This window comes from Rhincodon typus, chromosome 40 (genome assembly GCF_021869965.1).
Source record: "Rhincodon typus isolate 14 chromosome 40, sRhiTyp1.1, whole genome shotgun sequence".
Lineage (NCBI taxonomy): Eukaryota > Metazoa > Chordata > Chondrichthyes > Orectolobiformes > Rhincodontidae > Rhincodon > Rhincodon typus.
The window spans coordinates 376,384-400,999 of NC_063371.1; the positions used below are offsets into that span (position 1 = coordinate 376,384).

The 24,616-nt window shown below is 40.4% G+C and overlaps 1 protein-coding gene and 2 long non-coding RNA genes across 6 annotated transcripts in view; 2 read left to right on the top strand and 1 right to left on the bottom strand.

Annotated features, from left to right (window-relative positions):
- Positions 1–265: 265 nt before the first annotated feature.
- On the top strand, positions 266–19,173 carry LOC109927966 (MOB kinase activator 1A). Its single transcript, XM_020527976.2, has 6 exons — positions 266–474; positions 4,853–5,019; positions 6,247–6,340; positions 9,893–10,026; positions 10,586–10,749; positions 17,335–19,173. Exons 1-6 carry the CDS (start codon positions 461–463, stop codon positions 17,410–17,412), a joined length of 651 nt encoding a protein of 216 aa, XP_020383565.1. The 5' UTR covers positions 266–460; the 3' UTR covers positions 17,413–19,173.
- Positions 18,643–24,616, bottom strand: LOC125487337. The gene is made up of 3 exons (XR_007265826.1): positions 24,481–24,616; positions 23,875–24,280; positions 18,643–19,125 (listed from the first exon to the last, which is right to left on the bottom strand). It is a non-coding gene; the product is annotated as an uncharacterized LOC125487337 (long non-coding RNA).
- The window catches only part of LOC125487336, a 167,759-nt gene continuing 166,825 nt past the window's right edge, over positions 23,683–24,616 (top strand). For 3 of the 4 annotated variants that reach the window (XR_007265824.1, XR_007265823.1, XR_007265825.1), the window contains exon 1: positions 23,683–23,795. This is a non-coding gene — a long non-coding RNA (uncharacterized LOC125487336). The remainder of the gene's footprint in view (positions 23,796–24,616) is intronic. The other variant, XR_007265822.1, reaches the window with a different exon arrangement.

Below are 24,616 nucleotides of genomic sequence, written 5' to 3' on the forward strand. Positions count from 1 at the left end.
CCCGCCATTCGCTCCTCCGCACGTCAATTAAATTTCACGGTTTCTTTTGTCATATGAATGAAAATACATTTCTTGCCTTACTGAGTTTGAAATCAAGATCGTGCAGATGAATAGAACTGAGTTTTCTGTTAACGGCATGGGGGGTGGTTTTTTCTAACGGTCGTCCCGCCCTTTGTCACCGATCATTGGTTTATAGAACACACCGGCCGTTAGGGGGCAGTGATCCTGACGTTGATTGGTCGATTCCACTGTCAATCATTTAGCCTGATTTGCATGATGTCGCGGTGAGGTCGTCCTCGCGAGGTTTCGCTGTCTGGGGAAGGAGAGTGAAGTTTTTTTTCAGTTCGGTAGTTGTCGGTTCCAACAATTTTTCTCCGAAAAGTAGCCGGGACTGTGATGTCTTTCCGGATTATTATTTAACCCGACGCTTCTTTTTCTGAGTGGTTTAAATTAGAAGAAAATGAGCTTCCTTTTGTGAGTATTGCGCGGGTGACGAGCCATAATCTGGCCCAGCTCGACCATTCTTCCTGTTTTCGGTTCTACCTTTCTGGAAACTTTGGGCCTTGTAGGCCTCGGGTTTCCTTCCTCTTCTCTTTCTTTATCCCCTTCCCCCGTCTTTTCATCTCTGTCGTAATTAAACCGATTGCCTTTTCTTTTCCGTCCCACGCCGTTGTCCACTCAGGTAATCTGATTAATATCTGATACTGGGTTGGAGGTTTTCCTGTTGAAACGTAATAAGCCTTTCTTAAAAAATAGGTGAGGATATAATTATTTGAGCCAACTGCCCAACAATGGGAGCCTTTGATATACTTGTTACATTGTCAGCTCATATTGTCTGCAATCGGAGGTGCTGGGCATGGACATGGACGTTGACTATGCAGACAACTTCCTAAGACACTCATTTTTACCAAAACACAGGTATGTGTTTTTGAAGACATGGAGCCTCTGAAGGCTGGGTTTTGGTTTTGTTTCAGCATGGTGCAACTTAGTCAAGTTCCTTCAATTTGCCTTTGCTGCAAGTATTATACTTATGTTTTCTGATGGACATTACTTGCCAACTGAGAGCATCTTGATCTCTTTGTTTTGCCATCATCAAGGCAAGTAATTTTTTGGGCATTAATATAATTGTGTACAGCCATGGTGTGCTTGTTATCATTAAGTGTTATGATTTCAGTCTTCAGTGATTCGTTTTCATCTGAACCAAATTGTGTGGCTTCATCTTTCTCAGATGACCCATTGTGAAGTCATTATTCTTGATTATCTCAACATCAGTTGTGCAGAGATAACAGTGTCGAGCTGGAGGAACATAGCAGGCTAGGCAGCATCAGAGGAGTAGGAAAGTTGACGTTTCAGTTCAGGACCCTTCTTCATTTTCTGAAGAAAGGTCCTGACTCGAAACATCTACTTTCCTACTCCTCTGATGCTGCCTGGCCTGCTGTGTTCCTCCAGCTCCGTGCTGTGTTATCTCTGACTCCAGCATCGGCAGTTCTTACTATCTCAGAATGAGTTGTGCAGAGTTTTGTTATTTTTTTTCTTCTTTATTTCGTGGGGAATGGTTGTCAAAATCATACTTGATTCCCAGCTTAATTGCCCTTCAAATGAAGGGCCTTTGAGGTCAGTAGTTGAGAAATGTGTGACTGTAAGTCTCAAGTCTCTTGTAGGCCAGAGCAGATAAGGATCGCAGATTGACTTAAACAGTAATTGTGAAACAGATGGATTTTAATGATATTTGGAGGCTGTTTCATTTGTAATGACCTGTCCGTCCTCCCTGGACTGACCTATCCCCTTCCTAACTCCCTACCTACACTCACCTTTCCTGGCCCCATCCCCGCCTCTTCGACCTGTTTGTATCCTCTCCTCTATCCCTCTTCTATCCGCCTCCCACTCTCTCCCTATTTATTTCAAAACCCCCTTCCCCTCCCCCTTTTCTGATGAAGGGTCTAGGCCCGAAACGTCAGCCTCTCTGCTCCTATGATGCTGCTTGGCCTGCTGTGTTCATCCAGCCCTGCACCTTGTTGTCTCGGATTCTCCAGCATCTGCAGTTCCTACTATCTCTGATAAAGACCAGACCACTTGTCTGGGCCTCTGGGTTACCAGCACCTGGTACAGCCAGGCAAAAGAAACTTCTGTGGCCTCATTTTTTTTTTTTGAAAGCAGTCTCACACCTGAGATAGAGAGATGACCAGGCAGGGTAAAACTGAAGCATGCATCTTGTCCAAAACTCAACTGTCGTGTTTGCTCTTTAATCTTCAAGCCAAAGAGTAACCTTGCACTCAAGATGATGAGCCTGGTTATCTGTCTTTCTAAGGATGAGCATGATAATCGACATAAAAGTCAATTGCAGAGAATTCTGTGAATTTCAAGGACAATGTAGCTTGTTATTTTTCTTTATTTATTTCTCTTGACAGCAGCGGATTCTTCTGTGGTATTGTTCTCCCTCTTCTGTTTACCTAAAAGCAGAAGCTCAAGTGTGGTGACATGCTTTGCCGTTCACTCAGTTCTATACCATTCAAATTCTAGCAACTGTCAGTTTACTATTCACTTATTCATAGACTTGCGGACAGCTCTTAACAGACTTGAGATTGTATGGCTTGGTAAACCTTGTATCATATGATGTACATCAGTGAATTTGTACTTATGTCATTATAGTCCTACTGGATCATAGGGCTGCTGTTCTTGTTAGAGAGATGACTGGTGATGATTTAACCTGAGTGTCACCGTGGCTTAAACAGAGGGAGAGGTTGAGAAGCAGAGCCCTTCATGATATCCTCACCTGGTGAGGGAATGGAACCAATGAGAACAAATAAGGAATTTTGACTCCTGTATGGCATAGTATTCAAGTACATAATGTTACAATTAAGTGATTCTTGTTGACAAGCAAGAACTTCTGAATCCAATGTATATTTCTTCTAACCCCAGGAGTCATGAGGCAAATGTCATTTTCCAATAGCTGATTAAGGCATTAATTATTGGTTGGTTAAGCAAAGGTTTTACCGCGTTTTTGTTGAACTGTTTCCTGGCGGAGAACTGCTGAGTACTGTATTCAAGTTTGTGTCGCTTCTCCTTGGTGTTGTTCCACTAAATTATGAAATTGTGTATCTCGCTATGCATGGGCAGGTCGTTGCTTCTTTGCAGCCGAAGTGTGAAAATAATACTCATTACTTGCAACCTTTGTTGGACCATTGAAATATGTGGCACTGATGTAATTATAAGGTAGTAGCTGTTCTACAATTTGGGGTATGCATCATCCAGTTAGTGGAACATCACTGCCCATTTTAGTAAATGTTATATTTACTTGAGCTGCATGTATTTTCAAGGGCTATCTTCTTTGCTTTATATCTGCACACCTTTTTTTAAAATGCCCCTTTCTGAGTGGATTCAGTTGATGGGACCAGTAGAGATGCTGCTTCACTGCCAGGGTGCGGCTGTTTTGGAAGGAACTTTTTGCCACTCTTGGAGTGAAGAATATGAAACTAAATATCACGAGTATTGTTCGAACCAAACAGCTTGGTTGAAGGTGGACCAGTATTTTAAGGGTGAATGGCATAAAAGGTTAAAGGGGTAGCTTTGAATGAGGAAAGATTGTGTGACTCAAGTGGAACCTAAGTACTGACTTGGACTGTTTGCGTTGAATGTCTGTTTCTTGACATTGTATAAACTCTGTAAAAGAATACATGAGGATGATATGTGTACTTGCAGACATGATCATCTCACTGTTTCAATGGGACTTTTGGCTCCTTTGGAAGTGTGTCGAATTTTTTTCAACCAGTTTTTGAAGGCACCAACTTGAGTAAGAGTGGACTGCCTGCTCAGTGTCAAATCAGTTTAGATTTCCAAGTTATCTCTTGTCATAAGTTCCTGTTTACATAGTTGCTTTTTTCAAAGCTAATATTGCAACAAGCGACAGTGGGATGGTCACAATGAACCATTCATGAATTCGTTGATATGTTGTGATTTGGGTTGAAAGGCATTAAGCGTGACCATCAGGTTCACATTTCTCCCGTGAATTGCCTGTCTCTTTTGTGGCATTTGATGTTAGTTTACAGCTATACATTTGGCACAGTTTGTGACACTTGAATGAAGTGACTAATCATGTTGGTCAAATGATTGTCAAGTAGGGTTCACATTTTCAGAAATGAATCTCAGGAATTTAAATACTTTTTTTTTTAGTTATTTTGTGGGACATTTAATGCCAGTCTGTATGTGCCCTTAAGGTGATAGTGAACTGCTGCAGTCCATGTGCTGCAGGTAGACCCACAATGCCCTTGGGGGGGAATTTCCAGGATTTTGATCCAATGACCCTGAAGGAGCAGCAGTGTATTTTCAAGACAGGATGGTGAATAGCTGGGAGGCGAACTTGCAGATAGTGGTGGTCCCATATATCTGCTGTCTGGGTCCTAGACGATAGAAGTCATGAGTTTGGAAGGTGCTGTCCAAGGACCTGAGAATTTCTGCAGTGTACACCCTGCTGTTGAGTGTTGTTGGTGCAGAGAATGAATGACACCGCATGCACAAACAATCAAGCTGCTTTGTCCTGAATGGTGTCAAGCATCTTGAATGTTGTTCGAACTGCACTCATCCAGACAAGTGCAAAGTATTCCACCATACTTCTGACATGTGCCTTTTGTAGATAAGTGAAAGTTTTTTACTTGTCAGGTTTGTGAACTTGTATACGCTGCTGATAAAATCGCAGGAGCCTTTAAATAGAGTTTAAAGCTTGCCTGCAGTCAACTGATCTCTTCTGGGAAAAGCGAGAATTCCATTTTCTCACTGACAACCACCCTCCACCCCTAAAAAAACCTTTATTTGATATAAAGAATCACTGGTGATGAATGGTTTACTTGCATTTCAGTGGGGTTCGAAATAACAGAACTTTCAAACCGAAGAAGAATATTCCGGAAGGTTCCCATCAATACGAGCTGCTAAAGCATGCTGAAGCAACTTTGGGAAGTGGTAACCTTCGTCAAGCTGTTATGTTACCAGAAGGCGAGGATCTAAATGAATGGATTGCTGTCAATAGTAAGTGTTTGCAACTTGAATTTTACCTGTCTGTCTGTCCGTTGCAAATATTTTCTAATGTAAATCTAGAGATATTATTGCACATCTGTGGTCCACGTGGGAGTTGAACCCTAATCTCATGACTGAGAGGTAAGGTCACTGTAGTTGCACCATGAGATCTCCTGGCCTACCTTTTCATTCATATCGTTTACCCCATTAAGCTGCCTGGGCCCTAAACTCTGGAATGCACTTGCTAAAGCTCTTTCTCAGGCTTTCATTAAAACCTATCACTTTGAAAATTTTCCTTACAGCTTTATTTTCCTTAAGCAGCTGGGTGTCAACTTCTCTTGTGAAGTATTTTGCAGTCATTGGACTATGTTAGCTACTTGTAAACAGACGGCATCTTTGTTTTCTACCTTATTGTTTCCTGTATATGGCTTAAACATTGCAATCAAGATATATTTGTGCAAACACGTGACTCTTTTTCGAAAAGGCTGTAAGAAAAAATGTGATGAAGGTGCAGTTAAACATCATGAATACAGTTACAAAACTGAGACTTCCAAAACCCCTTGCTTGTTGTTTCTTTTTATAAGCGTTTGTGCAATTCAAATCATACTTTACTATTTTTTAATGGCAGTCACCCATTTTTTCCTGTTCTGAGCAATCCTTTTGAGGTCCTTTGTCTGTATTCTATATTTATTTTCCATTCCTCAGTTTCCCTTTTGAAAAAAATATTTGTTTAATTGTTTTGGAAGAGTAAATTTGTTTCCTTGAAGTAAGGGACAAAATCTTCAGTCCCCAGATTGTTGGAGACCAGAGGTATGGCTGCAGATGTGTGTCAAGCCCCTGCAGAAGTACTCGTGTGAATCCACGTGGGAATTTTATGGGAAGTTTTATCTCGTGATGACACATTCTAATGTTTCCTGGGTCCCTCTGTGAAAATCTCTTAATCTGAGCTAAAGTGGAAGACTTGAGAAGTTTGATGTTAGTTAACTGTGTAGTTTCTCAAGAATTGTCAGACCATTTTGAATCTTGTCTAATTCCTGAAGTAGCCAACTTCAGAAGTGACCCAACTTGGCTCCCCCACCCTTTCTTCTTCTCCTCCTCTCCAACAGCCCTCCCCACCTTCATCAACCATCATCACCAGCAGTCACACAAATTGCTGGTATTTATGACTTGACTACCTGATTTTAATTGGTAATTGTTCTATTAATAGGTATTTATTGTGACTGGTTCATTTATTTTCAGCTGTCGACTTCTTCAACCAAATCAACATGCTGTATGGAACAATAACAGAGTTTTGTACAGAACAAAGCTGTCCTGTGATGTCAGCAGGACCAAGGTAGGAAAGATCCTATACACACAGAACAAGCGAGGGCTTCAGAGAAATGGCCAGATAAAAGAAGTTTGACAGTGACAACATGCTAGAAGTATCTGTTAGATGACAACATGCTTCCAGCTGTCTTGATGAAATGCTTTGCGAGCCCAAACCTGTCTTTCAATTAAGTGACTAAAAATGAATGAGGTGTCACCATGAAGACTTAAAATTTACATCTAGATATTCAAAAATCTTGTTGTAAAATAAGCAAGATTGTTGTAATTAATTTACCTCAAATCTTCAATTCCGAAACACATAGTTGACATTTATTGGCCTACTCCTGCTTCACCTTCATTATCAGTCAGGTACCGAACAAACTTCAATCTTAAAATAGCTGCACTAGAGACCAGGAACATGCTTTTTATTTGACAGTTCCTTCCTTCCTTTCTCTTTGTCCAGTTTCCTCCAAAGAACTTCGCTGCGATGTTTTGATCTTGTGATGAGGTTGGATGGTCTCTGTCCATTGCTCAACTTAAGTTACAACAAAACATGATCCCAGTTAATCTTGGGGCTAACTACACTGAATGGCCATCTAGGTTCAAACTGTAGGGATTTCTCATTGTTCAGCAGTCTGCATTGATTGGATTTGCAGACTTCAGTGCTCCTGTTTTCTATCTGTGCCTATTTAGTCAGAACAGCATAAAACACAGGAACTTGCACTTTCAAGCCCCTGTGAAGTAACTCTTTTTTGAGTTTCGGTGAACTGATGTAAGTTCTTATCTTAATTTATACAGTGATTCTTTCTGAACAAATTGCACTGTCTCTACCGCGAACGCAAAAAGACCATTCCTTCATGATCTCCATTAACATTTTGTCATTCGTGTGGCATCAAAGGTCATTTGCAGAACAATGTTCTGAACTTGCACCAAATGTATACAAACTTTTTGCTAATGTTAGTCCTTCAAGTATGGCTTTAATTTTGAGATCATGCCGTACCCATGCACTTTTCTTCCTAATCAGTGGTAACAGTTTGTCCGCACATATTTCCTCTTTTGTTCTCCCTCCTACTTATCAACTTTGATCAAATCATTGTGTTAGCCTTCTAAACTCAAGGGAATATAATCAGTTTTTTAATGTCTCCTTGTAATTTCACCCTTGGCGTTCTGGCATAAATCTTGGAAACCTATGCCGTCATCTCCAACTCCAGAACATCTTTCGCAGAATATGGCGTCCAGAACTGATTACAGGGCTTGATCTTCTGTCTTCATCACCCAAGATAGTTTGCCCATGAGCGAAAGACCTACAATACTTGTATTTCATGGGTGCAATCACTTCAACATTTTGGATTTGGAACATACTCCTCAAACGCTTGGTTGTTAAATTGGTAATCTCTGGAGGAGAACTGCTCAAATATGGTCTTATTCTTATGTGTAGTTGTAATACTGCTCAGCTTTCTGTCCATGATGTCTAAAAATTTATTATATAAAGGGTTTAAAGTAAAAGCATATGTCTACAAAAATCATACATTTAAGTATCCATAACAAAAGCATCTGTTAATTAAGCTCGGTCGCATTTTTAATTGTAACTTTTAACCTGAGGAATGAATAAAAGGTGGTAAATTGGATTTAATCTTGAACAAGAACAAAATCATGAAAACGCTTAAGTTAACAAGGAGTTGGGTAATATGTTGCCAGTGAGTTGTTCGGCATGGAGGTCATCTTGATTCAAATGAGGAATTTTATTTCTCTGTATTGCTGACTTGATTCCATGTTGGATGGTAAGGTTTTTGAGTTTTCATGAGAGAAGCTGACTTTAAAAAACAAATTCTACGCGAGTCTTGATTTTATATTCAACAACCCTGTTATGAAGGTCGTGTGGAAACCAGGGTCTTGACTTTCCAATCAGATTTTAGTGGTCTCATCTGCAAACAGTATCGATCTGCACTTTGAAATTAGTTTAGATCTGTTTTTAGCTCCCAATTTTGAAACCATTCTTTGAGAACGATGTGATTGCGCAAGAAGAGATGCAGAGGAGATTGACCACATCTTATGTGGTTTGGAGCATTTCTGCTATAAATGAAGAATTGATATGCTCGGGTTGTTTTCCTTTGAGCAGCGAAAGCTGAGGGTGGACCTGATTGAGGTCTACAAGATTAAGGGGCTTCGATAAGGGTAGATAGGATAAAAATGTCCCCCTTCGTAGTATAATCAACAGTCAGGGTGCATAGATTTAAGGTAAAGGCTGGGAGGTTCAGAGGCATTTAAAGAATTCTTTTCTTCCCAAAGGGTGATGGGGATCATGAACTCAGTTCTCTGAAGAGCGGCAGAGGCGTGAGCCATCACTACATGCAATTATTTGCGTGATCTCTTGGACCACAATAGCATACAAGGCTGTGGCTCAAGTACTGGAAAATGGGACTGTGGTGGGCAAGTGTTTAGTGATTGGGAAGTCAACAAGCCAAAGGACATATTTCAGTGGTGTCAAAATTTGATTTTAATGTTGCATGGGGCTTGAGATGCAACTTAGAAGTATGCATTCAGAGAGCAAATTTTTAATTCTATTTCATGAGCTATTTGTGGACTGTGAGACATGGCAGAGATCTGTCCACAAACATCGATTGCACAAACAGTCCCATAGCTTTTCAATGATTTCATGTTAATACAGGGTGCTGTTGTTTCATCATGTATAAGGAATACATGTTCACACTTGTAGCTTACATTTTTATTATGCTCCAGCAAAAGAGTTTAGAGTTGTGTAGACTGTTTTTTTTCATTTGGTAAGTACAATGTGTAATTATAAAGAAGGCAAAAGCATTTTTGGCCATTTTAATCATGATTGCATTAGTTTTACACTTCGTTGTATCTGGATCTGCTTTTTTTTGCCCCTTGCATCTATGCCCTTCTCCTTTGGGACTTTGATTCCATTGACTCGGATTTGAAAGTTGTGGTCCTTTGATTTATTGATAGCTCCCTCTTATATTCTTCCCCTAATACATGTTCCTAGACATTAAAATTCATAGTTGAACACCTTGCATTTCAACAGGTAACAATGTCGTATGTCAGAGGTTGGTTTGAAATTAAAACCAAATGAATATAACACAGATTCACCTAAAAAAAAAAATGAAACTTCGCAACGCTTATACAAGGTTGAAACGACTTTAAATGATACATTAGCTGTTCACATTTTAAGTCATCCTCAATTTGAGCTCATTTCTCCTCTTGCTTTGATTCCACTACTTGTTTCTCTCATTCTTTCTTCCTACAAGAACAAAAGTGTCTCCATTACAGAACGCAGTTGGGAGTAAATAGCTGAGGTAAACAGAGGGAGTAATTGAAAAGAGAGTTGAATATTTCAAAGTAGTACGTCATAGTTCGGTTGATCATCTGATTGTCTTGTGCTGTGTGATTCTTATTGTTTTCCTACCTTTCTTTTCTTACAATCACAATTGTTAAATGCTTTGGCAAGCTCTAAGTGTTGTGCAATGTTTCAAGTATCGATTGAATAGATGTAAATGGAAGATGTATGCAGTGTTTAATTTCTTGCCATCTTTATTACCACTGAGGATATTTGTTACAGATATGAATACCATTGGGCTGATGGCACAAACATTAAAAAACCAATTAAGTGTTCTGCTCCAAAATACATTGATTACCTGATGACATGGGTACAGGACCAGCTTGATGATGAGACCCTCTTTCCTTCGAAAATAGGTGAGCCGTTTTGTTTCAGCCACTTAGGAAAAGCAAGCAATGCATTCTCATTGACATAAGCAATGATCAATCGGTAGTACCAGAAGACGGTTTTAATTTTTTGGTTGGCACTACACTTGCACTCTTGTGCTACAATTAGCCACATTTCTGACATATCTCTTCTCCATCCCCACTCCCCTCCCTGGAGTGTGAAGCAGCTCTTCGAATTATGATTAGAAACTACAATTGTTTCATTCCATTGTCCTTACAAATAGGATCATATCAGATTACTAAAAAGCAAAGCTTCTATCTGATTGATTAAATTCTCCTTGTTTGAATGTATGAGTTTGAAGTTGAAAGTGGTTAACTTGACATCTAGAACTGCAAGAGAAAACTTCTTTCTTTGGTCTGGTTCAGTTCTTCTCCCTGTTCACCCATGAACTGCATTTTGTGTTCAAGTTATGGTGCCTCTTGAAGTTGATTTTTGGCATTAACTGTGAAAATGCATAGATCATTTTTAAAGCCTGAATCATTTAAGCTTTTCCAAGCTATAATTCATGATAACTTTGTTTCATTCCAGGAGTGCCGTTTCCTAAAAATTTCATGTCTGTGGCCAAGACCATTCTGAAGCGGCTGTTCAGAGTCTACGCTCATATTTATCACCAGCATTTTGACTCTGTGATGCAGCTTCAGGAAGAGGCCCATCTTAATACTTCCTTCAAGCACTTCATATTTTTTGTTCAGGTAGTATGTTCTGCATCACTTTTCAGTGCACCCTTTATGTTGATGGCATCACAAATTTAAATTTTAATGTGTATTAACATTTCATCTGCCGTGTATATAATTTAGTCAGCAGTTTGAGCAGAGCTTAATATCATGCAGATTGCACAAGTTGAGGGAGCATAACGTCATGATGAATTCCAGAATAAACTTCAGATCTAGAATCTGTACGCCTCCAGGTTTCTTTGTCCAGTGTTGCAGGGGCTCTTCACGTTCACCTTTTCTATGCTCTGTAACCATCTTGTTTATTTCTCCCCAACTGTATGAAGATCTGCATTGAACTTGTTGAATTTCAGAACACTTGCAATACAGATCTAACGTTGAGTCAGAATGCTGATGCCTTTAATGGTGTTCGTCATTATGTTCTTGTGTCCAATTACTGTTATGTTATATAACTCGATAGATGTCAACTGAAAAATAGTCCTTTTCTGGGATCAATGGAGCCAAAAATCAACTTGTGCATGATGACTGTAGGAAGGTTTCTATTTCCTCGAGGTGATGAGTTTGTTTCTATTTCAATGTGTGCACACACACTACCAGCTTTAACATTCGATGCAGTTATATGTCATTTCTACACTGAATTATCCCAGAAATACACAGGATAGGAGCTCTAGTCAGCCATTCAGCCTTTAAAGCCTGCTTTATCATTCGTTATAATCATGGCTGATCATCCAAATCAATAGCCTGTACCTGCTTTTCTACTCACATCCTTCGATGTCTTTAGCCCCAAGTGCTTTATCCGAATCTTTGAAATTGTACAGTGCTTTGGCCTCGACAATTTTCTGTGGTAGCGAATACAATGACTCCCCACTCTCTGGATGAAGAAATTTCTCAACTTGCTCTTCAATTTCCCACCAGCTGCAATCGTTGGGAACATCCTTCCTGCATCTGCACTGTGCAGTCCTTTGAGCATTTTATCATTTTCTGTGAGATCTACCCCCGAATCATTATTCTGAAGCAAATATAATCCTACCCAATTCAATCTGTCCTCACACCTCAGTCCTGCCGTCCAAGCAATGAGTCTGTTAAACCTTTGGTGCCATCCATCTACGGTAAGAATATCCTTTATCAGATCATGAGACCAAAACTGTGCACAATATTCCAGATGTGGTCTCACCAAGGTCCTGTACAATTATAGTACAATTTCACTGCTCCAGTACTCAAATCCTCTTGTTTTGAAATGCAACATAGCATTTGCCACCTTGACCGCCTGTTGGTCCTGCTTGTTTGCCTTCAGTGACTAGTGTATGAGGACATCCAGTTCTCAAAGCACGTTCCCTCAAATCAGTTTCAAGCGATTCAAATAATAATGCACCTTGCTGTTTTGTTCTCCCAATGTGGATAACCTCACATTTATCCACATTAAAATGCATCCTCGTCACAACTCCCCCTCGCACCCAGCTTTGTGTCTTTGGAGAGAGTACATTTAGTTCCCTCTTATAAATATTAATATATATTCTGAATAGCGGTGTCTCAGCACTGATCCCTGCAATAGCCCACAAGTCACTGCCTGGCATTTTGAAAAGACCTGTTTATTTTTCCTCTTTTTGTTTCCTATCTACCAACCAGTTTTCGAGCACCCGAATGCACAACCTCCAACTTTGTTGAAAGCCTTCTGATAATCCAAATAAACTGCATCCTCCTCAACTCTCCTGACAGCCTTGAAGAATTCCAGTCAATCTGTCAAGCATGTTTTCCTTTCCGTACATCCGTGCTGACTCTGACTGATCTTATCATTGCATTCCAAATGTGCACCTATTAAATATTTTATAACTGTTGTAATATTCCCCACTGCCAATGGCAGGCTGACTGGTCTTAGTTTACTCTCTGCCTCCCTTTCTCTAAATAAGTGAGTTACATTAGCTACCCTCCAATCTGTAGGAACTGTACAAGTCTGAAGAGTTTTGGAAGATGACCAGCAATCCATTTGGTATTTCTAGGGCCACTTCCTTAAGTACACTGGGATGTAGATTCTCATGCCCTGTATTTGCCCTCAATCCCATCAATTTCCCCAAAGCTATTTTCCTACTCTTACTGAATTCCTCTAGTTCTTCCCCTTCACTAAGCCCTTTGTTTCATACTTCTGGTCTGTTATTTGTGTCCTGTTTGTGAACACAGACCAAAATAGATCACAGATCATAGAATGCCTACTGTGTGGAAACGGGCTCTTCGGCCCAACAAGTCCACACTGACCCTCAGAGCATCCCACCCAGACCAATCCCTCTTCCACCCACCTAATCTACACATCACTGAACACAATGGGCAATTTAGCATGGCCAATCCGCCCAGCCTGCACATCCTTGGACTGTGGGAGGAAACCCACGCAGACACGCAGAGAATGTGCAAACTCCACACACTCAGTCGCCCGAGGGTGGAATCGAACCCGGGTCCCTGGCGCTGTGAGGCAGCAGTGCTAACCACTCAGCCACCATGCCACCCAAATAAAGGCTGACACGATCAGCAAGTGCTCATTTTGTCAAAACCCGGGATTGAACCAGGGACCTTTAGATCTTCAGTCAGTATTCAGTTGGTCAGTAATTTCTTTGTTCCAATATAACCTTACATGTCTCTGTCTGTATAATTACCTACATTTTGGATTTACCAATCACATTCTTTTCACATACCTATAGAAACTTTCACAATCAGTTTTTAGCCTACCCAAGCTTATTCTTGGACTCAATGTTCCCTTTGGGAATCAATACCTTTGTCCTCCTCTTCTGAATACTGAACTTTGACTCCTCAACTCATTTGTTTTAACAGTCAATTTGTACGCCTCTTCTTTGGATCTAATACTATACCTAATTTCCCTTGTAAGGCATGGTTTGTCCAAATTTGCCATTGTTACTTTTGTGCCGGGCAGCAATGAACAATTGTTGCACTTCACTTGTGCCCTTTGAATGTTTGACATTGCCTTTGCACCACCGTCTGTTTAAGTAGTCACCTCATATCATCGTAATTTCCTCTATTTATATTGAGGACCCCAGTCTCAGAATCAACTCTCGATCATGTCATAGTGGCTCATCCCAACAGGGCCTCGCACAACCAGTTTGCCAATTATTTCCTTCTCATTACATTGTACTAAGTCTAGGATAGTCTCTTTACTAGGTATCTTCTCAATCTATTGGTCCAAAAAAACCATCCATTAAAGACTGCAAGAATTCCTTCACTATGGTATTGTTACTAATTTGATTTGCTCAATCGAAATGCAGATTAAAGACACTGATAATTACATATGTTACTTTATTGCATGTCATTCCCAACATTAGCAGTCCATAAACAACCGCCATATTATAAACACCTTGCAATTATCTAAATTAAACTCCATCTGCCACTCTTCAGCCCATTGACCCAATTGACTTTCTTCAATGTCCACTATACCATTAATTTTGGTGTTATCCGCAAAGTTACTAACCATGCCTTCTATATTCACATCTAAATCATTTGTATAAATGACAGGCAAAAGTGGACCCAGCGCTGATCCCTGTGGAATACCGCAGATTGCAGTCCGAAAAACAACCCTCCATCATGCTCTGTTCTTGACTTGAATTCTCCTTTATCTGACTCCTTAGTTCCCATTCTCCTGCCATTTTAGTTTAAAGCCTCCCAACCATTTGCTATTATTCCTCACATCGGTCCCCATTCTGCCCAGATGTAAACCGTCCAGTTTGTACTGGTTCACATCCCCCAGAACCGGTCCTCATGCCTCAGGAATCTGAAACGATCCCCCGCAGAATTATCTTTTCAATCGCATGTTCATCTGCTATATCCTGTTATTTCTACATTGACTAATACTTGACACTGGTAGTAATCCTGAGATCACTACCTTGGAGACCCTAATTTTTCCTATATTTGTTCCTAACACCCACTTCTCTGCTTTTAGGACCTTGTCCTTTTGTTTATTTGTAACTTAAACCTTGTATATCAAGACCACTCTTCACTCTGCCCCTTCAGAATGTTCTGCAGCTGCTCCGAGACATCTTTGATATAAGCATCAGGGAGGCAACATACCAAAAACAAAAACAGAAATTGCTGGAAAAACTCAGCAAATCTGGCAGCATTTGTGGAGAGAAAACAGTTAACATTTCAGGTTCAGTGATCCTTCTTCAGTTAAGAGGCAACATACTGTCCAGGGGTCTCATTTGCAGGCAAAGAAACCTCTGTCTGTTCTTTTTACAATTGAATCCCATATAAGTATTGCATTCCCACACTTGTTACTCCTCCCCTGTGCAGCAGAGCCAACCATGAATTTTAGTGTTGTTCCTTTCCCCTGAGAGGCCATTCCTGTCAACAGTATCCAAAGTGGTATATCTCTTTTGCAGGGGAATAGCCATGAGATTTGTGCACTGCCTGCCTGGTTCTCCTCCTCAACCTGGTGGCTACCCATTCCCTTCCTGGCCGTGGAGTCTGAGCCTGTGGTATGACACCACCACCACACTCCTCAAATACGTGCTATCCATGATACTTGCTGCCTCGCAGATGCTCCATAGGGTCCCTGGCTGTAAAACCTGGGCTTCTGGAGATCCTTCCTGCACGCATGCTGGCCGTGGGGGCTTGAACTGTGCTTGACTTGGCACATAGAGCAAGAAGAGCACATCACAGCTTTCAGTGCTCCTGCCACGATTTACCCCTTTAAATTAAATGATTAAACTTTCAAAGACTAAGCCATTCAAGACTGAGGTGAGGAGGCATTTCTTCATTCAGAGTTGTGAACCTGTGGAATTCTCTATGACAGAAAGCTGTTGGGGCCAGTTTGTTAGATATATTCAAGAGGGAGCTGGATGTGGCCCTTGTGGCTAAAGATATCAAAGGGTATGGAGAGATAGCAGGAGTGGAATACTGAAATTGCAAGATCTGTCATGATTATACTGAATGACGTGCAGGCTCGAAGAGCTGAATGGCCTGTGCCTACACCTATTTTCCATGTTTTGGAAGATGCATTATTTTAAATGCTCAAGTGCCCTTATTCTGTGGTTAACTTTACTATAGTATGTTATCCTTACCAACTACAAAAGGACAAAAACGCAAAAAGTACCTCTTCCCCTCTACACTGAATTCCCACTGTTTCATTTTCCTAGAAAATCACGCGCTGTGACTGCTCCTGGCTCAGAATGTGCTCTGTCCTGACTGCTCATGTGGAACTTGTTAATAGAGATGCAGGAACATCAGAGTAGTGTTCTACCTGTATTTTTGGCAATGTATAAATACAGCAAGAAATACCTCGACTATGTTGGGCAAGAACTGTCCAGAAAGTTGCAGCCAAGATCTTTCTTAACTTGGTCTTTTTTGAACAGTTCAACTTGGTTTGCTTTTTGAAAGTTAAATTTCAGTGTCAGAAAAATCTTATTCTGGATGACGACATGTTCCTGCATCTCAAAATTGTTTCCTCTGATGCAATAGAACAGCATTAGATGAGGTTTATTTTCAAGTCAGAACACATTACTGGAGAAACTGAGCAGATCTTGGCAGCAGCTGTGGAGAGAGAAAGATTTAATGTTTTGGGTCTAACATCACTTGAATAAATCTGAAAGGAGCTGCGAAATGGCGGTTTCCATGCTTGTGATTGAGTGGTTGATTCTAAGTGGGACAGACGGTGACAGTGCCCAGAGCAAGAGCAAAAGCCAAAGTGGGTGCCAGTGGTGGTGAAGGAGCAGTATAGATGTGAACTAGTATAGGTGACAGGTGTGAAAAGGAGAAAATTAATCCACTGGGGGTGGGGTGTTGGGGGGGATGCCCTAGTGGTATTATTGCCGGACTATTAATCCAGTAACTCAGCTAATGTTTCTGGGGACCTGGATTTGAATCCTGCCATGGCAGATGATGGAATTTGAATTTAGTAAAAAAAAAAAAAATCAGGAATTAAGAATCTACTGATGACCATTAAACCATTGTTGGAGAAACCCATCTGGTTCACTAATGTCCTTCAGGAAAAGAAATCTGCTGTCCTCACCTGGTTTGGCCTACATGTGACTCCAGACCCACACAACGTGGTTGCCTCTCAGTTGCCCTCTGAAATGGCCTAACAAGCCATTCAGTTGTACCAATTGCTACAAAGTCTGTTCAGTGGCAACTAAGGACTGGCAAAATATGCTGGCCGGCCAATAACAACCACATCCCACAAATGAATTTTAAAAAATTCGGAGAGCAAAGTCAACAAGGCACAAACTAAACACAGCAGGAGTGTTGTAATCAAAATGAAGGAAGGTGATTGTGCTGTGCAGTTGAACTCCATCTTGAGCCCCAAAGTCTGCAAAGTGATGAAGTTTAAAAAAAAATCAAGTGTTGTTTGTCCAGCTTGCATTGAACTTCATTGGAACACTTTTAGGTAAGTGGGGTTATCCAGTAAAGATTTTTTCTTGCAAGTGTCCTTAGGAACACAGAGATAAGTCTGTATAAATCTGTTCAGCCCAGGGAGAGCTTTGAGGCTTCATCAATCATGCCTATTTGTTGTTCTTCCCACTAGCATGTACTTCAGCTTTCAATTGGTTTATTTTTCCTATTTGTTTTGACAATCTATCTTGTTATGACTAATTATTCTCCATTCCCTTTCAGGAATTTAATCTGATTGACAGGAAAGAGCTTGCTCCACTCCAAGATCTAATTGAAAAACTTGGATCAAAGGACAGATGAGTGTTCTTTAAAGGATTGGAACCATTTTTTCCACATCAGCGTGATCTTAGTGCTTCTCTTTTTCTACCTTCAAGATCCCCATTTCCTGCACATACACAGTATGATGTGTGATCATTGTGAGCATGCTCTGTGGAAAAATCCATTGTCTCTGTAATTGTTAAATAGTACTTCAATATTTAGGATGAATAACCTTTGGATAAACAAGTCAATAAGCTGTTGGTTCTAGCCAGATGTCAGTGTTCTGAAGAACATGACATGTTGAAAAGTTCTAGACGATCATATTAAGGATGTTGCAATATTGATTTTGTTTTTCTCTAGGTATGACTAGCAGACTTAGCAAAATGTGTTGGTTAAAGCATGCTCAAGACATTTAGGGAGGAGAAAACTATTGCTGTGTTAGTTTGATACTTTAGGATTCTTGATGGATGGATTTGTAGTCTGGATTCCTGGTTTCTGCATGCTCCATCTTCTTGTGCTTTTTATTTGAGGGAACATGGAAAACTCTGATTTTTGTCCTCAAATTGAAAGCAAACTGGAACTTGTGCAGGTTGAATGTATGTTTTAAATGGGTTGATTTGCAGTGTGACTGCAGGTTGTTCGTGCTGCAAATAGACCAATTAATTGTAGACTAGTTAATTGTACACAGTCTCTAAATGTACTTCTTGAATTTAAAAGATAGGGGAAAATTTTTTGAACTTTGCATACACATACATTTATACGCTGATCTCTAACAGATTTGATGGTGTTTTGATTGACTCAGTGAGGCATGTTTGTCCATGTCTTAGGCTGACAGTACAGCGATTTGAAAAACAGTTACTGAAAGCCTGAATTTTTCAAAATTTTTATTCAGAATTACTCAACTACTTAAACTTCAGTTAATTTCCTCACATGAGTAATTGGTTTTAAATTGAAGACACGTGTTCAAATGGTTTTGCTTGAGGAATGTCAAAGTAGCACAGTGACATATTGCAGAAGAAAAAGTACCACTACTTGGTTTTCTCTTAACCCCTAAAAATTCCCTATGAAATACATGTACCAAGCAGTCAACATACTGTCTGTAACCAGCTGACGATTGTACGAATTTACTGTTGTCATTTAAAGCTCTCCTGTTGTTTGGTTTCTGACAACACATTTTCTGAACCACTTTTTGTGATTTCTAAATTGCCACTCAGTTTGACTCTCTTGTGACTGTAATTTTGGATTATAACACAGAGCATGTACGATTGCATATTGTGAAAACTGTGTTGCCTTTATTTCTTATGTTATTAGATGCACTTTGGGGACTGTGCCCAGTTGCCTTAACTAGACTACTTTTTCAAAACTTGGTCAGTCATGCTTTAATATTGAATATTTTTTTTAATGTTTTTACACACAAGGTGAATAAGAAACTTTGCAGCAGGATGTAACTTTTTAACCTGTGATTGCATTATAGCAATAGTCACGGGAAAAGGGGGTCTTTTTTAAAAAAAAAAATCTAGCAATAATGTGCTTTAAGTATATGGCAATTTTGTTTTTATATATTTTAAATATCATTGTCCAAATATGGGCGACTACTGAAAATAACCACCTGCCAGATCTAAGCATTTTAAATTGTATTTTGCTGCGATCCAAGCTCTGGAATAGTTTCCCTGTTTAATGGTCGAGAAGAATTGAACAGTCTTGGCATTTCAGTCACTTGCATTCTTCTTATCAAATGTTGCTGTTAGTTCTTTTCTGTTGAGCACAATAAAAAGGTTGAGGAAGTTTACGATTGAATTTAAAGTTTGAAGTACAAGTTGAGTGAAAGTTTTTATTCGTGTTCGGACCTTCTCAATTTCAAAAACCAAAAAGAATACCAGTTTTTCAACCATAATGCATCCAATGAACTGTGGCCGTTATGCATTCTCTTGTACAGAAGCTTCCTTTGTCTTCATTTGGTTATTATCATTGTAACCATGTTCTCCACATGGTAATTTCATATCATGTAGGATTGAGAAATGGAAATTAAAATGTCCATTATGCAACTGTAGAGGCTTACTGCAACAGTTCAGAACGAAATTTGGAAACAAATTTAAGGGTGGGAGAATTCATCTTGTCTCAATGATTCAAAATCAATAATGATTCCTCATGAATGAACATTAATCAAGAAGAATTGTCTTTCTGGTCAATGAGCTAAAATTAGACACAAGGTTGAAGAACACTTTTATAATGTGAATCCTGACTTCCAAGTGAGGGTACAATACGTTTTTCATGACTTTAAACACTGGATTGCAAATCTTGACTTTTCTTTCTAACATAAATCTAGGATTGAATAATTACCACTTCTGAATTTTGGTACAGTGTAATTTCCAAGGTGTGTGCATATGTGGCAGGGACAGGGTAATTAGGGAAGGAAGTAATGCACAACTTTTTGACTGCAGTTGCACTTAGAATGTTTCAAACAATGCTTTATGCAGCACCAATTTAAGCTGTAAAGCAGTAAATTCAACATCTGTCCCTCTTGACAGTTCATGAACCGAACTGAATCAGCATTTAATGCTTTGGAATATGTACATTCTGGAAGTTTTCATAATGTACACAATATGCAAGGAAAGCATATTTGTAAAGTATGAGCATCACACTTGAAAGACTGTTGATACCAGTTGTCTTTTGTTGGATGGTGCCCAAGTACAGTTTTTCTTGGATTCATGTCTGAAAAGATCATTATGGTTGATATAATATTGTCAGCTTGTACAGTGCTGTTCTTGTAATAGTAGACCTCTGTGCTTTTAAGCAACAGGGCAGAATTAGAGTTGCTTAACATCTCAAATCCTCTAAATTGAGATGATTAGGGACTGTGAAGTAGAATACAGCAATCACAACCCAATTCATAAGGTAGCATGTTTTGATTCTCCTTGTAGGAAAAGCTGGTGGTATACAGATATGAATCTAAACACTGTTCCAATCCAGCTTTAGGAATATCAGCAGTTTGGCGTGTCCAAAGCGTCATGGCAATAGTGGTGATCGTTAGTTACAAACATACATTTGTTTTCTCTATCAGCCTAGTAAAGTAATGTTCTTGAATTTAAGTTGTTGATACATAGCTTGGGTGGTTTAAATTGAGCCAAATAAGGTGCGCTCTGGATTATTTCGTCTTGGAGATGAGGTGACTTAAATTTAGTGTCAGGTCAAATTTTCACTGGGAGGGTAGTCAGGATCAGGTGGAACTTGAAGACTGGAATTCAAAACATGGTACATTAAATGATTTTGTACAGCATTTGAACTGGAACATGATGCAATCACAGCAGTGATCACTAAATGGAACTACGGAATCAATTGGTATTTTAAGGTTTGAGAAGAACTTTTCAAAGTAGTGCCTATGGGGAAAACTATGAGGAAAAGTTGGAGGGCCGTAAGATTTTTGTCAGTCTTTTCAGACCCTGGCCAATGCCCAGATTCTCACTTCTTGAAATCAATAATTTGTCACTGGCAATTTTTTCCCCAGTTTGAGCAATCTTTTGTTTCATCGTAATTTTGTTTATTTTCTAAGTGCATATTTACAGGGAATCTAAATTACATTGCAAATAAAATGATTAAAACCACTTGTTTTTACTCACTTTGAAATAAGTATTGTAATTATTTTGCCCTCCCAATTAAAACTAACTAAGCTAGCTTTTGACAACAGTCATAGAATTTTGCCTATAAGAATATGATCTGTCATTTTAGTTGCCCCCTTTTGTGCACAGTAGTTGTTAGCAGGTTAGGTAACTGTTGGACTGGCTTTCCCAAAGGGTGGCAATCTCACACAATTGCCACTCCATCATTGCATTTTTCTGAAGGCAGTTTGATTTGCATTTCTGACAAGAGATTACAATCAGAGTTTCATTTTGAAAATGCAGAATTGTTCACGGAAGACAAATCATTCACCTGCTGCCATATTCTGAAATATAATGGTCCAGATAGCTACTCAACAAGTGCTTTCAAATGAGCTAAGTGTGATGTCAGGGTACAAGCTGGTAATGAAGCCAGCTCAGTAATGGAGTGTTTAAGGGAGGAGAAATCTGGTCTGGATGCGTGTCTGGTTTGGCATAAACAAAAGTGGTGTTGGGCAGAGCTAAAAGCTAGAGTGGGATAGGAGCAGCATTGTTGGGTCTAGTGGTGAGACAAGGGCTGAGTGGGTCTCCAAAATGGGGTCTGGGGTGGAGAGTGGTTGGGGACAGGGAGTGCATTTAGTTGGATGGGTCAACTGTTAGATTGAAGGGGTGCAGGGAGTGGACTGGGTATTGGAGGAGTGGGTACGAGGTGGTGATTGAAGGGATGTGACGGGTGCTAGGAAAGACAGCCACGTTTCAAGTGGATGGAGAGAGAGGAGGAGGAGGGGCCATTGCATTGCATTGCATTGCAGGGTGGGGCGAGGGTGCTGAGACCGTGTTTGTAGCGGATGTCTGCGGAAGGGATGACCCTGGTGTGGGAGACGAGAAAGGGCTGTCATGTGCAGGGGATAAGGGTGAGCAGCGTGTTAGTGTGTTGAGTAGGACAACCGGATCCGGCGTTGGTGGGGGGTGGGGGCAACTCAAAATACTGTTTCAACTTGGCACTGTTTTCTGTCAGTTAGAATTTTCTATTCAGGTTGCTACTGTCATTTTTCCATAATGTACAACCTGTTCTCAAGTCTGTTATATAGTACAGTTCCAACATTTTTTGACGTTGATGAATATCACATGAAGCCTTGCTCTCATAAACAACTGGAGACTTCTTTTGATAAAAACTCAGTTTGTGTGACAGAGTTTTCCCTGAATATATTGATGCTGATTTTTTTTTTAAAATTCAATCCCAAATCATTGTTTCAAGAAATTTCTTTATGCCAAAGTTGAGCTGACAGGTCTAATTGCTGGGTTTAACTTAATGCCCTTGTTCCAGAAATATTGCAATGTTTTTAACTGTCCTGTCTTCCGTGGCCAGCGCAATGTGGGGAAGATTGAAATATAATCCTCATTTCAAATACCCATTCCTTTATTTCTGTATGTGTTTCAACTGGTCCTGTGCCTAATAATATGTCTCATGCATAGTGTCAGTGCCTCTGGCGCTAAATTTCTGTCTTGGGCTAGGTGAGTACGTGTCGTTTAGGTCTATTAAGTGCCTTTTCCCCCTAGAAATTTCTTTTATGATCTCAACAATTGGCCAGTTTATTGAAACAATGGAGAAATTGCAAAAAAACCTATCTCTACAAAGACTGAAATGAAAATGATAGCGAGTTTCTCTGTGACCTGTGACCCCATGTGTCACTGAGCTTCCAAAGCACATGAAGTAAACTCGCACAAACTCTTACAATTATCTTTAATTTCATAATAGATCATTTCTTCCCTGTTGACTAGGCTGAGGATCTGTCTTTTGCATTTTAGCTGATTCAAACTTGTCCCGAACTTGAGAGTATCAACTAAACATTTGTTAATAGAAGCTGTACCAACGATTAATATCTTGCACTCCTCGGTTAACTAAAAGACAATGCGGTGGAAGGGTTCGGACCCTTTACTATCACCCATTTCTCTATTTTGAAACCCAAATTCCACGGTTCCTACCTCTCAATATATGGAAACATAGATATACAAAGAGGTGGCTCACAATCTTATCGCCCTTTCCAGAGACAGTGTCTGTCGTTTTTTTTTGCTGGCTTTAATAGCGTTTTCGACTTTCATGAGTCACTAGACTGCAGTTGCTATACATGTACTGTCTATGATCTCAGCGTAGGCATTCCAGGCTTTTGCTTGAGCTACGCTGAGTGAAAGGTACTATATTTCGTAGTCTGGATCAGCTGTAGCTTCAAGAGGAACTTGCTGCAATAAATGCGCTGACGTTTTTGGAGTGCTGTGGTCGCATTTTTGATGAACTGGTGCAGTGCATCACGTGGATGGTGCGCATCAACTGTGACTGAGCGCTGCTGGTGGAAGGAGTATGTGTTTGTATATAGCTTACAACTAGGCAACTGTTTTTGTCCTGCGTGCTGTCAAAGCGCACCCTATGTGGGGAATATACCATCACACTCGCGACATGTGTCTTAAGCATGGGGCTAAAAGGTTTTGCATAAAATTTGTACGCCGGAGTTAAGCTTTGAGTGTGTGGCATTTATAAGCCGTGAACAGTGCGTGGTGTAGCGCGGGACGAAGTCGAAGTTAATGCTAGGCGGCGAGAATGCGTGGGTACGGCCGGCTGAGTGCTGGCGACGCAGCTGCAGCCTGCGCACGGGCGCGGCGCGTGAGCGCGAGCCTTCTGACTTTGCATAACGGCCACGGGTAGGCGTCCCGCTGGTCGCGTGCGTGGGCGGTTTTTTTTTTCAAAACGCTCGTGCGCCGCCGCCCAACGGTCAGATCTGCACTGACGCGAAAATAAAACCCAAATCTGCCCACCCCCAAGGAAAATAAATTAAGGTACGGCGATTTAAGTATTTTGTTTTGTTGACTTTGGGGGAACGCGTCGAAAAAGGTGACGTACGTTATGTGGCTTTACCTGTTCGCAAACACGTGCAACTCTTGTCAAGGCTCGAGCGTCTGTTGAAAAGGCACCGTCTTTCGCTTTTGCTCTTGAAATAATGGATGACTTAGTCATGGCCACGCCTGATATATGTTTCAGTATGTCGAATTTTGAACTGAAATACTTAATAGCACAGACCACACTCTCCTTACTTCAGCATTGAGTGTGTTTCTCACCCCTCATCAGTAGGTTCGACAAAAGTTGAATATGATTTAATTACTAGTCAGCACTCTTGGCATGAGGAAGGCAGGTAAGCGATTGGCACTCACCGCCGGACAAACTATATCGAAGTTGGTCGGTGTCTCCTTACTCATTTCGGTGCTGTGGGCATGTTGGACGTTTTAAGATCGCGGCGTTCTCCTCCCGGCCTGACCAGCATTATCTATCAAATAAAAATAAACCCAAAATCCGTTTAATTGGTCGTTCTTTCTTCTGTTGGATGTTGGGATGGACGTGTACATGAAATGACTCATTCGCCCAAGCAGCAGCAAGAACTGCCAGTCATTTTTCGAATGTTTAATTGTAATTTTCTCTTAGGTTGAGTAATGCGTGCATTTGTTATTATTAACTTATTTTACTCACCACCCCTCCCAGTGCAGGGGTAGGGACACCATGACTGCACCACAAGAAGTCCCCGTGCATTTCTTTCTCAACCAGCGTTGATCAGAGACGGCTGTAGGACAGTACCGATGCATATTCCAAAGGTGCGATCAGTGTG